At 38.1% G+C, this 19,315-nt stretch overlaps 1 protein-coding gene across 7 annotated transcripts in view; it reads right to left on the bottom strand.

Moving 5' to 3' along the window:
- Nucleotides 1-9,678: 9,678 nt before the first annotated feature.
- Nucleotides 9,679-19,315, bottom strand: part of AIG1 (androgen induced 1) — a 272,338-nt gene continuing 262,701 nt past the window's right edge. For 3 of the 7 annotated variants that reach the window (XM_059177378.1, XM_059177375.1, XM_059177374.1), the window contains 2 exons: nt 16,242-16,405; nt 9,679-10,368 (listed from right to left, as the gene is read on the bottom strand). In XM_059177378.1, coding sequence (XP_059033361.1) covers nt 10,341-10,368; nt 16,242-16,405 — 192 coding nt within the window. In that variant the 3' untranslated portion in view covers nt 9,679-10,340. Of the gene's footprint in view, nt 10,369-15,310; nt 15,637-16,241; nt 16,406-19,315 lie in introns of those variants that run through there. The other 4 variants (XM_059177379.1, XM_059177376.1, XM_059177377.1 and 1 more) reach the window with 2 other exon arrangements.

Below are 19,315 nucleotides of genomic sequence, written 5' to 3' on the forward strand. Positions count from 1 at the left end.
TGTCAGTACCATTCTGGAGGCCCAATCTTTCATGACCCCACAAAAACAATATTATTCCAGCCAGAGGGAGTAATCTCCTTGCAAGGCATCTCTGGAACTAAAACCTTGCTATGGGGTCCTGCGTTGACTCCATAGGTATGAATCCCTGAGTGAACTGGGGCATATGGTTGATAATAGGTGGAGTAGAGGGTCTGAGAAGGGAGAATCTCCGACCAGGACCAAGAGGTACCTGTCTAATCTCAAGGCATCTTACCGTTGCTAGTTTCAACTGATTCCAGTCACCAGACGGAGATTTAGAATATCTTGAGGAGGGCATTCTGAAGTATGCTCTCTGGGATATAAAAGCCCAGAGCAAGGCCCCTGCTTGCTTGAGTCTAAGAGCAATTAATACTGGATATCAGGTGAAATTTTTCTGTCATTTATTCAAATATTATTTTCTGCCTCTCCCTCTTTCTTCCTTTTTTTCCATAGGGCTCCAATTACATATATATTATTCTATAGGTTACTGAGGTTGTATCCTTTTCTTTTCTTTTTTTTTTAGTCTTTTTTTCCCAGTGCTTCTGTTTCGATCATTTCTATTGCAATCTCTTCACATTTGTTGATCCTTTTCCCTCCGTAGTCTCTAATCTTCTTTTAATTCCATTCAGTGTATTTTTCATATCTAAAATTTTTATTTGCATTTTTTATACCTTTAATTGGTCTTCCACTCCTGTTAATTTTCCCTCTGCCTGCTTGACATATGGAGCGTAATTGTTGTTTTAGTGTCATTGTCTACTAATTTCATCTATCAATTCTGAGTCTGTTTCTGTTGATGGACTTTCCCCCTATTTGAAGGTCAAGTTCTCCTGCATCTTAACATGTCTGGAAATTTTGATTGGAAGTCAGGCATGATAAATTTTGTCTTGAGTATCGTATTTTTTTCTCTTCCTTAAAGATTATTGTGCTTTATTTTGGCAGGCGGTTAAATTTCTGAGGACCAGTTTAATAATTCTGAAGCTTCTATTAAAGCTTTTAAAGAGTGGGTCTTGAGTAACCTTTACTCAAAAAGTGTGACTATCACTTGACCCTTCTGAATGCTGTCTCTATTTAATGAAGTCTCTTCACTCTGGCTAAGTGGGGACATGAATTATTCCTGGTCTTATGTGAACTCTTGGATTCATCCAGAGTACGGCCCCTCAGTAATTGTTCTTTCCCCCAAATATATTCATGTGAAGATTGATATTCAGCCAGACTGAGGGGATTCCTTGCAGATTTCTGGAGCTCCTTCACTTCATAACTCCCTTGTGTCCAGTGCTCTGCTCCACAAACTCTAGTCACCTCGGTCTCCCTGAACTTTGGGCTCTTTAACTCAGTAAGGCCACTGGACTTTGTTTGGGATTCCCTTCCTAGGGTGAGGGTCTGGAAATTGCCTCTGGGCAGAGAGCCAGGGTGATCATAGGGCATACCTTGTTTATTTTTCTTTCTTCAGGGATCTTAGTTCTATGCAGCTCTGTTGACAAGTGTCTGAAAATGAGTGTTTTTATTGTATGTTACCAATCATTTCTAGTTTACAGTTATGGGGGAGATCATTCCAGATTCTATCGCTTCTTCATGGCAGGAAGCAGAAATTCTCCAGACACAATATATTTTCTTTCAGCTTTGAGTATTCCACTCTGAGTGCAGAATGAATGCTGCAGATTGCTAGCTTCTCTCACAAATGCAACCTCTATTTATTCTGGGGCTTTCCTCCCTTATCTCTTCTACCCTTAGTTCTCAGAAACTTTTAGCCCAGAGTTTCAGCTGGACTGTTGAAATTGATATACTGACCTCCTGAATTATAACTTAACTAGTGCCAAGATTATAGTCTCAAGCTGAGCCGGTTCAAATGGAAAACTCATTTCTTGGAGCCATGTTATTGGGGATCTGTTTTTGGAAAACTGCTTTGTAATATAAAAAATTCCAAAATTAATAATGACTGTAAATATATAGAAATAGTGGTAAAGGGATGATGAGGGACGTTTGTGCTTCCCTGAAACTGCCAACTAGAGTATATGGTTCAGGATAAAACTTGCCAAGTGTCTCACCTTTTAAGTTCAGAGGAATGTCTTCTGGATGCCAGTCCCACACTGTGAGATTTGCTAACAGAAGGCATCCAGCAGAACCAGTTTCTTAAACCCCACTCCTTTGGTCTTTATAGAGTAAAGGACACAGAGCAGGGAAGGATATTAAATCTTTGAAGGAAGGTTCTTGAAGTATTAACAATACCTTCTCCCTCCTCTTTCCTTGCTGGAGAGCCTTGGGAGGCAGGGAGCAGGGAAGTTTCTATTGGTTCCACCCTCTTGTGTTGAAATCTGTGTTTCCCAAATTCCCTCTACCCCCAGTAAGAACTGTGGGGGTGGGGGGTAGTTTTGTGTGTGCTGAACTGACAGAGCATTTGGTGTTGTTGATGGAACTTCAAGAGAGCATGCCCCAGGGCAGCCTGTGTTCCCACCCTTGGCTTGGCAAGGGCTGATGAGTGCTTGCCATGAAAGGTAGCTTGGCCTTGCCAGAAGCAAAGACTTTTGGGTGGATTAGGTATTGCCTTCATAATAGGGGAGAAGAGGACAAGGGAACTGTGCAAGGGTGGGCCCCGTGGAGCGGCCTAATGAGCTGACAATTTCATCCCCACTCCAACACTTGATTCCAGCCCCTTGGTGTTGGGCTGGGAGACAGAGAAGGGACTCGCCAGCTCTGATGTCACTTGCTGTGTAAGCAGAGATCATCCCTCCTCTTTTCCAAGCACAGGGCAAACAGAGAGGGAGGGGGAGTTTTGACAGTTTGGGTTTCACAAATCACAGGATCAAATACTAAACTTGAATGAGGTGAAGAAATAAGATGTCTGGCCTAGGCAGACATCTTGAGGAAGAGTGTAGTTTTGGGGATCCAGAATATTTAGTGTTGCTTGAAAATAAATGAATTTCATTTTGCATGTATCTATATTGAGACTACTCTATCAAACATATCAAAGTGCTTATGCATGTATGTCAAACCAAAGACAGCATTTTAAAAAAAAGCTTTCATATTGTGCCTGATATTAACACGCTTGCAAAATTCCCTTGAGAGAATTTTACTGCATGGATTGATTTGACTGAGGTTTTAAAAGTGTATTTTTTCAATAGAGCTCAGCCATAAGTTGTCTACCTCTCTTCCTGGCAAATCTCCCTGTAGCAAGCCTAGGCATTTTATTACTCCCAAATCCTTTGAATGGTACTTGAAATCAGAGTCATCTGTCTCAAAAATTTTCATTGCTCAGCTGATGAGTAGGTATGAAAGTGTCCAAATATCTTTGAGTGTTTTCATGGGGACTTCTTCAGTCCTCTTCAGCACTTTCATTTCAATAAATCAGATGAGTTTGAATGACTTTGACTGGCTTGTCAGCATTGGATAATTGGTTTGGCTTGGTGAGGGACAAGTGTTGGTCACTCAATTATTAGAGAGTCACAAATATGAATTTTGGGTATCGTAGCTATTAATCTGGGTGTGTGGGGTTTTTTTTAGAAAAATGCAAAATAATCCATATAAATATGTAAAAATGCTTAATGACAACACATATATTAGTTTCCTATTACATTGTAAAAATAGTACCACACACTCAGTGGCACATTTATTACCTAATAACTCTGGAGGTCAGAAATCCTCACGTCAAGGTGTTAACAGGGTAGTATTCTTTTTGAGCCTCTAGGGGCAGAATCCATTTCTTTGGCTGTTTGAGTTTCTGCAATCTTTGCCCTTCCTCACTCCAGAAGAAATTGTGACATTTCTTCCTCTCACTGTGACCTCCTCCCTCCAACGTGTAAGGGCATTGTAATTATAGTCAGTGCGCTGGGTAATTCAGGGTAACCCACATCTCAAAATCCTTAACTTAATCACACCTCAGAGTCCCTTTTGCCACAAAAGGTAACATATTCAAAGGCTCTGGTGATTAGGATGTGCACATCTTTTGGGGTTACTACTACCACATTATACTCACTAAAAAAGCAAGAAATAGTATGATTTCATGCCCCTCTAAAACTTCAACAGTCTCTGATTGTGACTTCCTTTCTCTTTATTGCCTTCATTTCCTTAACACATTTTTTCCCCCAATTTTATTGAGGTTACCAATTTCCGGTCCCTTTTATACTGTCCGTGTCCATCCTCTATCTTTCCTCTTCTGTTCCTTCTAGACCCCATGACTCATCCTTCCAATCGCTCTTGCCAATGCCCTGACACTCACCTCTTGTCCTTTTGTAACACCTATACTTGTAAACCAAATTTTCCACTTCTTTGCTCTGTCTGGCCTGTTGAGGTTTCTCGGGGAAATCCCACAATAAGCTTTGTTACTATCAAGATAAATTAGTGATCTTCAACCCTCTCCGGGGCCCTCAGTGTGGGCTAGAAAGCCTTCTATGTTTTCACAGTCTGTGCCACTCTTCTCAGGATAAATTACAAGCTTCAACCTCATCTTCTGCGCTCTCTCTCTTCAGGCAATGCTTTGAGGGAAAAATTACAACCATTAAAGCCATCAGAAGCACGTCCATAAACTTTGTCTTTTGTCTGGAAAACATACATTGAAGGACATTTGTCTCTTTCTCCTTCTTTCCTGTAAAGCGGGGGAGGTGTTCTCTTCTAAGGCTAACCCAGAATAGTTGTGAGCCAACAGTATCTACATAGTTCACATTGTCTGTGGAGCGTGTTTCTACTGTGTAAGTATAGTTTTTTATTTTATTTTATTTTACTTATTTTTTAAGATTTTATTTATTTATTTGACAGAGTTCACAAGTAGGCAGAGAGGCAGGCAGAGAGAGAGGGGGAAACAGGCTCCCTGCTGAGCAGAGAGCCCCACGTGGGGCTTGATCCCAGGACCCTGGGATCATGACCTGAGCAGAAGGCAGAGGCTTTAACCCACTGAGCCACCCAGGCGCCCCAAGTATAGTTTTTTTAAATGGTAATTTGTAACTGCTATCTCTACTGATTTAACATTCACTAACACCAATAACTTCTCAATTCTTTGGAATCTAGATTCTTCCCCTACAATTTCATTGAAATAGCCCTTGATCTACACATAAGAAAATCCAAAGCCAAGTTCATTATCAAACCCTATCCCAGTCTAGTTCTCCTCCAGGTTTCTTATTTGTGAAATGTTACTATCATTGCTTAAACACATCTTAGATGGTTTTCTCTCAATAACTTCATAGTATATCAGCTACCAGACCCATAGATTCAATTTCTTAATATATATTACATTCTACTTTCTCATATATATTATATATAACATTCAATTTCCTAAAATATATTATATTCCATTTCCTCATATATATTATAGAGTTGACACTTAAAAAATATTGGAACTGGGGTGCTGACCCCTCACACAGTGAAAAATCCATGTAAAACTTTTGACTCCCCCAAAACTTCACTATAAATAGCCTGCTGTTGACTGGAAGCCTTACTGAAAACATAAACAGTCAAGTAAAGTAACACATATTTTGCATGCATTATGTACTGCATTCTTATAATAAAGTAAGCTAAGAGAAAAGAAAATGTTCTAAGAAAATCATAAGGAAGAGAAAATACATTTATATACAGGATTGTATTTATTGAAGGAAACCTACATATAAGTGGACCCATGTGGTTCAAACCTAGGGTGTTCAACGGTCAGCTGTATATAATGTTCAATTTCTAAATATATATTTATATGTAATATTTATGTACTTAACACAGAAACGTTGATTTGAAGGGACACATGCACCTCAGTGTTTACCAAAACATTATTAACAGTATGACTAAATTATGGAAAGAGCCCAAATTTCCATAGACTTATGAATGGATAAAGATGTAGTGTATCTATAAAGTGGAATATTACTCAGCCACCAAAAAGAATGAATCTTACAATTTGCAACAACATTGTTGGAGTTAGAGTGTATTATGCTATGTGAAATAAGTCAGTCAGAGAAAGACAAATACCATATGACTTCACTTCTACATGGAACATACAAAACAGATGAACATAGAGGAAGGGAAATAGAAATACACCATAAGAGTTTCTTAACTATAGAGAACAAACTGAGGGTTAATGGAAGGAGATGGGTGAGAGATGCGTGAATGGGTGATGGGTAGGAAAAAGGGCACTTGTTATGAGCACTGGGTTTATATGTAAGTGATGAATCACTAAATTCTATTCCTGAAACCAGTATTACGGTAGGAAAAAGGGCACTTGTTATGAGCACTGGGTTTATATGTAAGTGATGAATCACTAAATTCTATTCCTGAAACCAGTATTACACTATATATTAGCTAACTAGAATTTAAATAAAAATTTGAAGAAAAATTATACATATATGTGTGTGTGTGTGTGTGTGTGTGTGTGTGTATTTCCCATATCATTAAAGGATATGGGATATATTTATCTGTATTTTCTTATATTTCTCCTCTACCTTTTTATATGTCTCACCATTTAATCTATCTGAAGTTGTATGTGTGTGTATTTTTTGTTTATGTGTGTTTCAAGAGAGGAATGCAGCCTTTTCTTTCTTAACCAATTAGTTAGTCATCCCTTGTTGCTCATTCCTTCAATCACTTATTATGCTCTTACTGACTTAAAATGTCATTTTATTATTTTCTAACTTTATATGTATAAATTAAGACCAGTTTCTGAACATGCTTTCTATTTTGCTGATTTTTCTTTCTATCCTTGAGCCATACCACATTATTTTAATTATCACACTTATAATTACAATATATTTTAATGATATGAGTAGCTTTAACTACTTGTTCTCAAGATTTTTCAGTTGTTTTACTTGTTTACTTTTCTGCTAAATTTTTAAAAGTTTGCAACTTTAGAATGGAGTTATATCATACCTATAAATCATTTGGCGGAAGAAATGACATCTTTAAGAATAGCATTTTCTTTTTCAGAGTTTAGCATATCTTTTCATTTTATTTGTCTTTTTAAAAAGTTCATCAAGAGAAAAATATACATTATATATTCATGGAAAATTATTATTTTAATATAGTATAGATTTATAGTGATAGTATTTTATCTATGAGAAGTGAAATTTGGTGCTCTTTTGGGTTTATTTTGAGGTGTATTTTCAGTAAAATAAGTTGAGAAGATTTTCATTGTTCTGCTTCTTTGGTACAATTTATTTTTATTTTTTTTCATTATTTAGTTATTAATTTTCATGTTCCAGAGTGGAGCTGGAAGCACATTCTGCTCTGAGATTGCAGATGGTAGATTTCTCTTTACATACATACACAGAGAAGAGGGTAAATCATGAACATCCTCCTGAGAACTGATGGGAGAAAGTGAGCTTGCAAGCAAAAGGGAGAAATAACTGATAATTTATTCCTTATCACTCGGTGATTACACAGCAGTCAGTAGACTCATTCCGATAGATTCTGCTCCAGGGCAAGCAGAGTTTCTGTGATGGATCAGTGGGTGCCTAGGCTGGGTAGGGGTGTCTTGGTGCATTCCATGCACCTGCCGTGACAGCCCTGGGCATCCTGTAGGATGTGGGGCTGGGGTTCAGGGGCTGGAGTTCCTAAAGCAAAAATGATCCATCACAAGAAAACCAAACCAAACCCCAAATCTGAACACGTAATTATATTTGAAACAGAGTAGTGATGCAGAAATTTAGACTGCTCCAATGGATGTAAGTGGAATCAGCTTTATATCTAAAATCCACTGACATTAACTTCTTTGTCTGCCACTTTGGTGGCACAAAAAGGGAATTTTATTTGCTAGAGGAAAGGAATAGTCACAAGGTCTCAGAGGAATTGTTCCAGGAAGTCCTAAAGGTTTAGGTTTACCTTCTGGTTTACTTCTTCAGGTTTACTTTCCTGAAGGTCACATGAAGAAATGGTTTCCTTTTAAATAGTGACTTTGCTCTTTTTCTGGTTTTTCTTAAAGCATTCACTTTTCTTTTCCAATATTGATTCTGTAGTTACATACCACTTTTTTTTTTTTTTAACATAAAACCTTTCTACTCCAGGTCAAAATATAACTTATTCTATGCTAGACCTAACATTCTCAAATACCTCAGAAAAATAATAGTAACAGTATCATGGACATCTATATCTTATTATTATTATTTTTTAACCTTAAAAGGGAATGCCTTTGGTCTTTGAGATGACTATTCCTTCCCAAGATATGGGGCACTTTTATATTATTAATGTTATTGTCAGAAATAACTGTTAAAATTTATCAGATGCTTTGGAGCAACAATGGAGAGAATCATATGACTTTTTTCTTTTTTCTTTTACACTGGTCCCCACCTTCTCTGAGTGCTCACTATTCATAAGTCTCACTTTCCGTGGTTTCAGTTGGCTGCAGTTGACTGCAGTCTGGAAGCACATTATACTCCTTCTGACACAGTGTCAGAAGGTCAATGGTAGCCCAATGCTGTATTGCAGAGCCAGTGTCCTTAACATTACCTCATGCCATCGATAGGCATTTTATCATCTCACATCACCCATCATGAGAAGGGTAAGTACAGTACAGTAAGATATTTTGAGAGAGACCACATTCACAGAACTTTTATTACAGTGTATTGTTGGAATTGTTTTATTTTATTATTATTGCTATTAAATCTCTTGTGCCTAATTTATAAATTAAATTTTATCATAAGCATATATTTACAGGAAAAAACATAGTACATATATGGTTCAACACTGTCTGGGGTTTCAGGCATCTACTGAGGATCCTGGAACGTGTCTCCTGCAGATAAGCAGGGATGATTGTATTGAGACAATGTTTTTAAATAAAAACCCTAGTATTTGCCCATCCTTCAATTTTTAGAATAAACCTTATTAAGTTTTGAAAAATTATATGTATTGGATTTATGTTGTTATGTTATGTTGTGTTAAAGCAAATGATTTTTTTTTCTACGTTGGCTTTGTTTTGAGGGTTCTATTAACTTTGATAAATAATTTAGGAAGTGTTTTATCGTTCTGTAATCTTGGAACAGTTTAAATAACATGTGAGTTGTTACTTGAATGTTTTCAAAGATTTGCTCATGAAACACTCTGGACCCAATTCCTTTTTTGGAGATAGTTATTTGAACATTAAAAAGAAGTCTTCCATGAATATCAGTCTGTTATAGCTTTCCAATTCTTATTGAATTCATTTACTTGAAAATTGCACATTTCACTGGGTTCTAAGAATTTGTTGCCATAGAAATATAAAGTTTATTTTTATAATTAAAATAATTTTTTTCACATCTATGCTTATATTGCAAAGTATTTGTTTCTCTCTTGCTTGCATATTTTAGTGTTATTTGTATAGATGAGATACTGTATTTATCAATCAATTTACTTATATATCAGTTCCTCTGTTATTTTTCTGCTGTCTTACTTAATTTCTGCTTTTATTTTGATTAGCTTTTCCCCTACATTTTTCTTTTTTAAAAATTAGTTATTTAATTTATTTATCCCGCATTTTTCTAAGATTTATTTTTATGTATTCTCTACTACATGTTCTGCATTAGTCTTATTTTAAAATAATTACGGTCAAAGATTTTATAAATTAGCTTTTTAAAAAATATTCTTTTTAGATTTATCAAAAAGATACAGTTCCTAAAATAAAAAATAATTAAGAATTAGGTTCAGTAAACCCATTCTCAACAGGTAATAGAAACAAATAAGAAAGGAGACTCCAATGTTTAATACACCATGCAGTTATCACACTGGGGTTGTTTGGTCTTTATTAAAGTTTCAGTTTGCATATAAGAAAAGTTTCACAAGATTAAATCACGAGATCCAAATACACTCAGGGTTTTGACTAAATTGATGTAATTATTACTAACATTGCCTGTTTGAGGCAACTGTGACATCATTGCAATAGGGAGCAATCCATCCCATTTCCCTCAGACTTGCCCTGTGGCCTGGGTTCATTTCCCCAGCCACCTGCAGGACTCAGTACTCAAATGCTTTTCTCCACATCTGCCCCTTTGAATTTCACATATTTCTTAACAAAAAACACAATAGAGTTTTATTCTTCCTCAAGTAAATGGAATTACAATAGCAGAAATTAAAATCCAATGCCTAATTTTAGTTTTAAAAACTAGAAGAGGGGAAAAAAAAAGATGTTATTATCAATAATGAATTTGGAAACAATTCTTTAAAACATAATAGGGCAAGTTATTTGGGATATAACTGTATTCTATTCTTATATATGTTTCTTTATAAAGGTGCCCCCCCCCCCGGGGTGGGGGAGGCAGGAAGGCTGAGATGAATTCCACTGCTTTCTTGGAGGCTTCCTTTCCTGCACTGCCAATGCCCAGGGGGTAACCAGTCTTCAATGGCGATTCAATCCATCTCTTTCATTTAGACTTAGATCTCATTCCAATTTAGGCTTCTCTTTCTCTTCTTCCATACCTAGAAATTCAGGCAAAGTACTTTATTTTAATATCAGATTGAATTGTGAGCAGATTTGCCAAGGCTGCTTCAAAAAACCCTCCCTTATCCCCACACCTCTCCCTTTCTACCCTGCTGCACCCACCGCTTTTCTCCTAGTTCAGAAGGAAAAATCTTTTACAATTTTCTCCAGGAACTTCCTCGGTGACCTGTGTCCCCACCCTTTCCCCCCAAGTCAGGACACTCCCAAGTCTTAACGGCTTCTGGGAGTGATGGTGCAAGTTAGTTCCTGACTCACGGAGTTTTGCACAGAAACCCCAACCAGACTGCTTTGTAACCAGCTTCTAGCAACAGGAGGTGTGCAACTGATGAGTCTCAAACAGCCCTCATTTATTTTTATTTTAGTTGTGTTTCTTCTCAAGGCAAGAACTCTAGATTTTCAGAAGTCAAGAATTTTGGTTTTTTTTTAAACTCATAGAGAGCTTTTTAAGCACAGGAACGATTTATTTCCATATCTTTGTAGAAGATCTCCTTCTATTCAACCCAATCCTGGTAGAACTATGTTTCACCTCCTGAGAGACTCATATGTACTGGACCAGCAAGAGCTTTGCTTGTTGTTTATGGTGAATAGTGAATTAATGATGTTTCATTTTCCTGGAGATGAAAATGTTGAAGTCATTCTCATGAATTAAAGTTAAATCTGATAAATGTTTCCCACTTCTTTTTTCCTTTGCTTTTTACTAAATACTCATCCTCTGAAACCAAATTCTCAGAGAATTTTGTTGGAACAAAAAAACTCCAAATACTGTTTTGCAGGTATTGTTGGTATTCTTTTGTAAGTTATAAGCTCTCTGAAGGCAGAACCCTTAACTGGTTTGTTTCTGATAATATCCCTAGCACACAAAATAGTGTTGACTTATGGTTGGAGCTTAATCTTTAATGAATCAGTTAATAAACAATGAATGTAAGGAAAGCCTCAGAAGGCTATGTTAGTGGGAAAGCAGAGTAAAATATGGAATTTCACAATATAAAAAAATTTAAAGCCTAATCCCAGAGGGTCATCATCATAAGGCTTATATTAAGAAGGACTCCCCTTCCCCCCAGGTTCCAACTCCTAGTATCTGCTTTGTGGAGTCAGGATAGTAATGTGGGAAGGCAGGTAACATGCTCTGAACAGGTGTCCTTAGGCAGACTTTCTGGTTTGGTTTTTATGACTGAGGAACTGGCAGAGATCTGTAACACTTTTTCCAAAGTACTTCTCAGAAATCATATTAAGGAAAACTTCGGTTTCAAGAGTAAGGACATCTGAAGGGAGGAGGAATAGGGTTAAGGGGGAGAAGGCCAAGAGATGCCTTAGTTGTTGGTAACCAAGGCAAAGGCGGAAAAACACAACGTGGATTCTGTTCAAACAACACACATGACTTGGGTCCCAACTTTGTCCCATGTTCCCTCCCCTGTGGAGAAGCTCTCAGGAACTAATAACTGCTTGCTTTTCTTTAAAGTCTGTTTCTTCCTAAGTGTTCTGCAGATGGGTTGACTTGGCAGCAATAGTGGAATCTTCAAAAGTGGGGGTGGAGAACAGGGGGTGTTCATTGACCCAGACAGGAAAAATGGCTCCCCACCTACTTTAGTTTGGCAGCTTTGAGGTAGAGGGAAAAAATTAGACAGCTGTAAATAATATTTGGAAGAACCCGAGGTATAATTTCCACACGAATAGCAGAAAGAAACCTGTCACAAAGCTGAGGCAGGATGTGCTTTTGGGAACATAGAAGAAGAGTTGATTGACCCTGAGAGAGTTAGTCACATGTGATTCTGCCAGGCAGGGAGAAGGGCTCAACCAGAGGGCAGCACTGGGACATTGTAGGCCTGGGTTGGTCTGTGTGGGACATGAGCTGGATAGGCATGGGGGAGAAGGTTTCTGTCACACAAGCCTGGCTCCAAACTCCTTTCTCTTTTGCTTGCTTTCCCTGTCCTTAACCTAACCTTTCACTTTTGGACACTTTCATTTCTGGTCGTATAAAATTTTACTTTAATAAGATTGGTCACCCCAGTTAGGCACACTGGAATTGGAATAAATTCTTAGATTAAGTATAGAAAGATTTCAGTGGTTATAGAATTGTGTGTTGCCCCACACCCTGCCCCCAGATTCATATGTTGAAGTCCTAACCTTAGAACCTCAGAAAGTGAAAGAGGGCCAAGGGTGCAGCTGGACAACCCTTTGCTAAGGAGATTAGGCATATCATTCATGGATCCAATTAACCATTTCAGCAGAAGCCAGTAAAGATCTGTGGGGGACCTTCTTGTCTGATGACTTGGGCCCCTGTGAATTGCATGGGAAACCAATAAGGTTTTTTGAGAATTTTGTACTAGCAGAAACACTGTTAGCCTGGATGAAAGGGACAGATAGATAGCATGAAATGAAGGAAAAATGACTTCTAAGGTGGTTCAGGGGATACCCTCTTCTGTGGGTAGGGCTACCACCCAGGGGCAGAGCCACATCCTCCTTCTGGTGAGCCCTGAGGATGGAGCATTCAGCTAAAGAGGCTCATTCTCAAGCCTTTAAATCTAGAATTTTCCCTGCTATGTTTCAAACTTTGTTGAGAACTGTGACCCCTTTTTCACACCCTGTAATTTCTCCTTTTTGGAAAGGATATGGGTCTTCTATGTCTGTCCCACCAAGGTGTTTTGGGAGCAGATAACTTTCTGTATGGCTTCAGAGGTTCACAACTGGAAAACAATTGTGCTTCAAGATGAATCATACCCCAAGTCTTAACCATACTTGATTTAGGTGATATTTAAGATGAGATTTTGTACCTTAGAGTTGATGTTGGAAAGACATTTGGAGCTGTTGGGGATGTATTTTGCATGAATTAGGACATGAGTTTCGGGGACAGAAAGCAGAGAATTATGGATGGAACTGTTTCTCTCCTTAGAATGTGATTGTATTTGGAAATAGGGTCTTTACCAAGTTAAAATGAAGTTATCAGGGTGGACCTAATCAAATATGACCATTGCCTTTATAAAAAGGGAATTACAGCCTCACATGTAAGGATGAATGCCATCTGAACATGAAGACAGCCATCTACAAGTCAAAAAGAGAGGCCTGGAACAGATCCTTCCCTCATGGCCCTCAGAAGAAACCAATCCTACTAATACCTTAATCTTGGTCTTCTGGCCCCCAGAACCATGAGACATTACATTTCAATTGCTTAAGACCCCCAGCCTGTGGTATTTTGCTGTAGCAGCCCTAGCAAACCAATATAGCAGTCTCAAAATCACCTTGAGTTACCTTCCTTTAAAAGAGCAAATGCCTGACTATTAATTACCTTATTTTAAGAGCTTTTTGTTCATAGTTCATATCAGGCTGATCTATTTTGTTATCTTATAAACTAGGCCTATGGATCTTAGTGAAGTTTCTAACCTCTCATGTGCTGGGTTTTCAATGGGGACAACCCAATGGCTCATTAGAAGTAACACTGGATTGAACATTACTCAGAAGGTATTGGCCCTGCAACCACCATTTTGGTGGGTCACCGAGGATTTCCCAGCTCAGCTGCTGGTTAGTAAAAAGAAAGGGCCAGCTTAGATTGTTTCTAATACTCTTTTTAATTCCAAGATTCTGTAATAATGTGATTTTTATCTTCAAGTTGAAGTCAGTATAACCTAACCAAGTGGAGGAAGTGGAGCCATTAAAAATCATTATGGATACAAGGAAGTGCACTCAGCATGGTATCTCTGCTTCTTGGGAGATTTTGTTTAGGGTGTAGTAAATGTACTCAGGATTGTAATACTGTACTTGATTGTATTCAATTTACTGTGCGTGCACACACACACACACACACACACACTCACACACACACACAGCACACCCTGCTTTTAATCAACAGTTTCAAATTTTACTATCTACAGAAGCAGGCAGCTAATGTAATAGAGAAAAGTGGCCGGGCGAGAACTAGGAACACTTAGGGAGCCATCGCAAGGAGCAATTTATCCTCAGTGCTAATCCATTGTTGCCAGAAGAGAACTCAGTGAGCTCAGTGTTGCAAGATCCTAAGGTATTTGATAAGCTGATGAATCTGGCCTGTTTGTGTAATCTCCCAATTTTTAAATGTTGTTTCAAGAACAAAAATCCCACTTTATGGGTCTAACAAGCCATTTGGCAGGTCAAATTTAGAGGAGGTCAAGAATCTGCAATCCTATTCATAAATGAAAAGCAAAATGTGCCTACTTGACATGAAACATCCACTTCTGTGGAATTAACTAGATGGTCCCATGTAGATAAAATTAATCTCTATACTTAAAATGAGTTGCAAAATGTTAGTCAATCTTACATAAAGGAATGACACAAATTAAGTTGAACAGATAATTTAAAAAACCCTTAGTTTCAGTATTCATTTCAACTTCTCACTCGTTTTTTTGTTGTTGTTTGTTTGTTTTGGTTTTTTTCACTCAATGTTTTTAAAGAGCAGCATTCTATGAAGCGACACTGGATTTTTCTCTCTCTTAGTTTTCAGGCCATCTTCCCTTAGAAGTAGTTGAACAGTGGTCGAATGACCATTGGAATCAAGCTAATCAAGGGGAAAGAGTAATAAATACTTCCTGAATAACATATATTAAATATATTAGCCTAAATTTAAATATGGCCTTCCTCCCAAGAAGCTGAGAAAAGTTTACATTTTGTTCTTAAAATATTTTTTTAAGTTAGCTAAATAATGAGTTAACTAATAAAGATTCATATTCTCATTGAACAGAGAGGGAATTATTAAAGGATTCATTTCTGGTTTCCCAAGTTGTGGTCTGAACTGAATAAAAATTTTTGAGACTTTTTCTAATAGATCACTTAACTAAAATCAAGCCAGCTGCTGAGAAAAGAAATCCTCAAATTCCTCTGGGCCATTTACCATGGACCAACACCTTGACACACACAATTTTAGAAGATCCACACACAAAAAAGTCCAACCCATTAACTGTGCAATGACTGTGTTTTATTTGTCTAATTAGATCAAGTTCCTGGCACAGTGTCTGGCACAAAGTAGGGTGTTCCATGTTTGTGGAACAGAGATCATTTACGGGTGACGTCTAGAATGTTGTGATTATACTGGCGATGCCCAGAGCTCTCTAAAATTCCCGGACCATCTTGCCCTTCAATATACTTTCATGCAGGACTCAAATGGCTGCATGCCGTGCTGTTGCTTTTTCCACCTTCCCATTTTTCTGCTATCTGACATACACTTTGGATCGGGTGTGCACAGCTTGGGTAAGATTATGTGCCTTGCCAAGATGGAGGCTCTGCCATAAATGGAAACAAAAGAGAAATCAAATCATAGGTTAAGAGAGTTTGGCAGCAATGACGTATTACCCTTTATTGCCTGTGCCTCTTTGCCACCTTCAGTCCTTGAAAATGACAGTCACTGGTGAATCACAGTGGCTGCAGGCGTTCTGCACAGCTTGGAGTTCTAGCAGAAAAGTGGGGAGACCTCTCTGAAGGATGATGTAAGAAGTGGAGGTCTGGGTGGCTTTTAATGGGACTGTTTGGTTACATTTAATAATTTGTCTATTTATTGGGGGGGGTCCCTTTAGCTAAGGCAGTATTTTGTTGATCAGAATGAACTTCCTAAATTTTTTTTTTATTGTTAACACTACATTTCTCCCTATAAAATTTTATAGGTATGCTTCTTTTTCCTTAGATTTGGATGTTTGACTAGCTAATAAGACAAAATGAGTAATAAAACTTTCAGGTAACAGCCAGCAACTCTTAAATTAACACTGTGTAGTTATAAAAATGAAACTCTTCCTAAGCGATCCTGTGCGATGATGGAATTTTCCTTCAGTGTCTGCACACACTCTTTTAGATAGCAATCCTCCCGTGTTATGCTCCCCCAAACAAAACTTACTTCTTTGTGTATCCCAGATATAGCTGTTCAGAACTTCTCCCAGCAGGTACAAAAAGTTCATTAAGATGGTTGTAGACCCAAAGAAGACAATTCTGGCTCCTGGGCCAATGTGTTCCAGGAAAGGGTACACCCACATCCCAGTTACATGATGCACCCAACATACCCTGCAATAGAATTGGAAAGGAGACAAAGACAGGAGTTCTTCTCATGTCAGATTTCAAAGCTCCTGCTATCACAAATATAGAACCCCCACTCCAACCATCCTTCAGCAATGCCAGTTACAAGTTTGCTTCTGACACCCAGGAACTACCAGAAACTTTGTTGTTGTTGTTTGTTTTCTTTTACTTTCTTTAGGATTCATTTATTTATTTGAGAGAGATAGAAAGAGTGTGGGCACAGTGTTCAGTGGGGAGGGATTGAGGGAGAGGGTCTCAAGCAGACTCTGCACTGAGCACAGAGTCCCATGCGGGGCTTGATCTCACGACCCTGGGATCACGACCTGAACAGAAATCAAGAGTCGGACACTTAACTGACTAAACTACCCAGATGCCCCTGTTTTCTTTTACTTTTTGTTCTAAAATAATTTTAGACTCACAGAAGAGTTGCAAATGTAGTACAGAGTTCCAGCAAGCCCTTTACCTAAGTGTCCCAGAATGTTAGCATCTTGAATAATGACAGTACAATTAGTAAGGTGCCATTAACATTGGTACAACAAGTGGACTGCAGACCACAGACTTTATTCAGAATTCCCATTTCCCCATTAATGCCCCTTTTCTGGTTCAGGATCCAACAGGGTCTTTGGTAGTCACATCTCCTTAGTCTCCTCCAATCAGGCAGTTCTTTGGCTTCTCCTTCTTTTTCCTGACACTTGATGGGCTCTGATCAGCTATTTGAAACTGTTGTTTTTCTCAATACTGTTATACAATCTTAATTTCTTCCTTACATATGGAAACAATATAGCATCAGGCAAGCACACTGTAATTAAATCTAGGTGAGTATGTGCCATAGGGCCTTCCAACCAGATAACAGTGTGTACTCAGCAGTGTACTCAGTACAGAGGGCAGCCTGTACCTGCTGATGGAACCTCACCAATAACTGGCTAACCACCATCTGAATCTTTGGATCCTTTATTTGTCCCTCCACCTCCACATTTCACAAATACAATGGAATATTACTCAGCCATCAGGAAGGATGAGAAACAAGACAATGGATCATAGGGGAAGGCAGGGAAAAATGAAACAAGATGAAACCAGAGAGAGGGACAAATCATAAGAGACTCTTAATCTCAGGAAACAAACTGAAGGTTGCTGGAGGGGAGGGGGGTGGGAGGATGGGGTGGCTGGGCGATGGACACTGGGGAAGGTATGTGCTATGGTGAGTGAATTATGTAATTGGGTAAGTGTGAATTGTGTTAAGACTGATGAATCACAGACCTGTACCCCTGAAACAAATAATACATTATATGTTAATTAAAAAAAGAAAGGATGAATACCTACCATTTACATTGATGTGGATGGAACTAGAGGGTTTTATGCTGAGCGAAATAAGTCAATCAGAGAAAGGCAATTATCATGTGGTTTCACTCATATGTGGAATACAAGAAATAGCACAGAGGATCATAGGGGAAGGGAGGAGAAAACTAAATGGGAAGAAATCAGGGAGGGAGACAAACCAAGAGGGACTCTTGATTCTGGAAAACAAACTAAAGATTGCAGAAGAGGAAGTGGGTGGGGGATGGGGTAACTGGGTGATGGACATTAAGGAGGGCATGTGATGTAATGAGCACTGGGTGTTACATATAACTGATGAATCACTGAACTCTACATCAGAAACTAACGATATACTGTATATTGGCTAATTGAATTTAAATAAAAAATACTTGCTTTTAATTATTCTATTGTGTTCAAGAGATATTTTAGGCTCTCCACTGTTCTCAGAAAATTCGTTAGAATATTTGCTCCGTTGGTTGGTCCTGACACAACTTCTAAGAACAATTTTCCAGAATATTCTTGGGCTCACCACTTTATCAATTCTTCTCAATGTGGAAGACTGATGAAAATACAAATAACATTACTGCATGGGGAACAAAGATGACTTTTTATACTTATGTGTTTTGGGTTCATCTTCCTGGTAATTCATGGCTTCAATTTTTATTAAGGAGACCTACATATTTACCTAATCAAAGCAGGAAACCTGGGGATCTTTCCCTAGAGCTTGCAGTCTCAGTGAGGGTGATATCATTCCTGCTCAAGGAGGTGAAAATTTGTTCTGAAGACTTCTTCAGAAATCTTACTCTTCTTATGTGTTAAGCACAGATGCATACATACAAAAAACATAAACAGATACACAGTATACATGTGGTCTTAAAATTTCACAGGCCCAGCAATTTCACACCTGGTTATACATCCAAAATAATTGAAGACAGTAACACAAACAGACGTTTGTATACTGATGTTCATAGCAGCATTATTCACAATAACTAAAAGATGGAAACAACCCAAGTGTCCACTTAGAATCAATGGATACACAAAATTGGTCTATTCATACAATGGAATATTATTCAGCCATGAAGAGGAATGCAATTTTGATATATGCTACAACAGGATGGACCTTGAAAACATTGTACTAAGTGAAATAAGCCAGACACAGAAAGACAAATATTGTATGATTCCACCTAATGAGATACTAGAACAGGCATAGACAGGAAAGTCTAATAGAGGTTACCAGGGGCTGGGAGGAGTGAGGAATAGGGAGTTAAGGTATAATGAGCACCGAGTTTATGTCGGGAATAAGGAAAATGTTTTGGATAAAGATAGTGGTTATGGTTATATAACACTGTGAATGTATTTCATGACATTAAGTTGTAAAATTATAAATGGTTAAAATAATAAAAATGTTATGTATTTCTTACCACAATAAGGCATTTTTGTAGGTTGGATATTAGGAGGAAAAATACCTAAAAAGTTTCCTTGGTGGGGGGCTTAGTAATGAAAGAAAGTGGAGAAATGCTGTCTTAGTGGGAAGAGATGGTCATTAGGTCCATCTGGGTCAGCTTGAATAACTGTCCAAACTAA

Source organism: Mustela lutreola, chromosome 6 (assembly GCF_030435805.1).
Source record: "Mustela lutreola isolate mMusLut2 chromosome 6, mMusLut2.pri, whole genome shotgun sequence".
Taxonomy (NCBI): Eukaryota; Metazoa; Chordata; class Mammalia; order Carnivora; family Mustelidae; genus Mustela; species Mustela lutreola.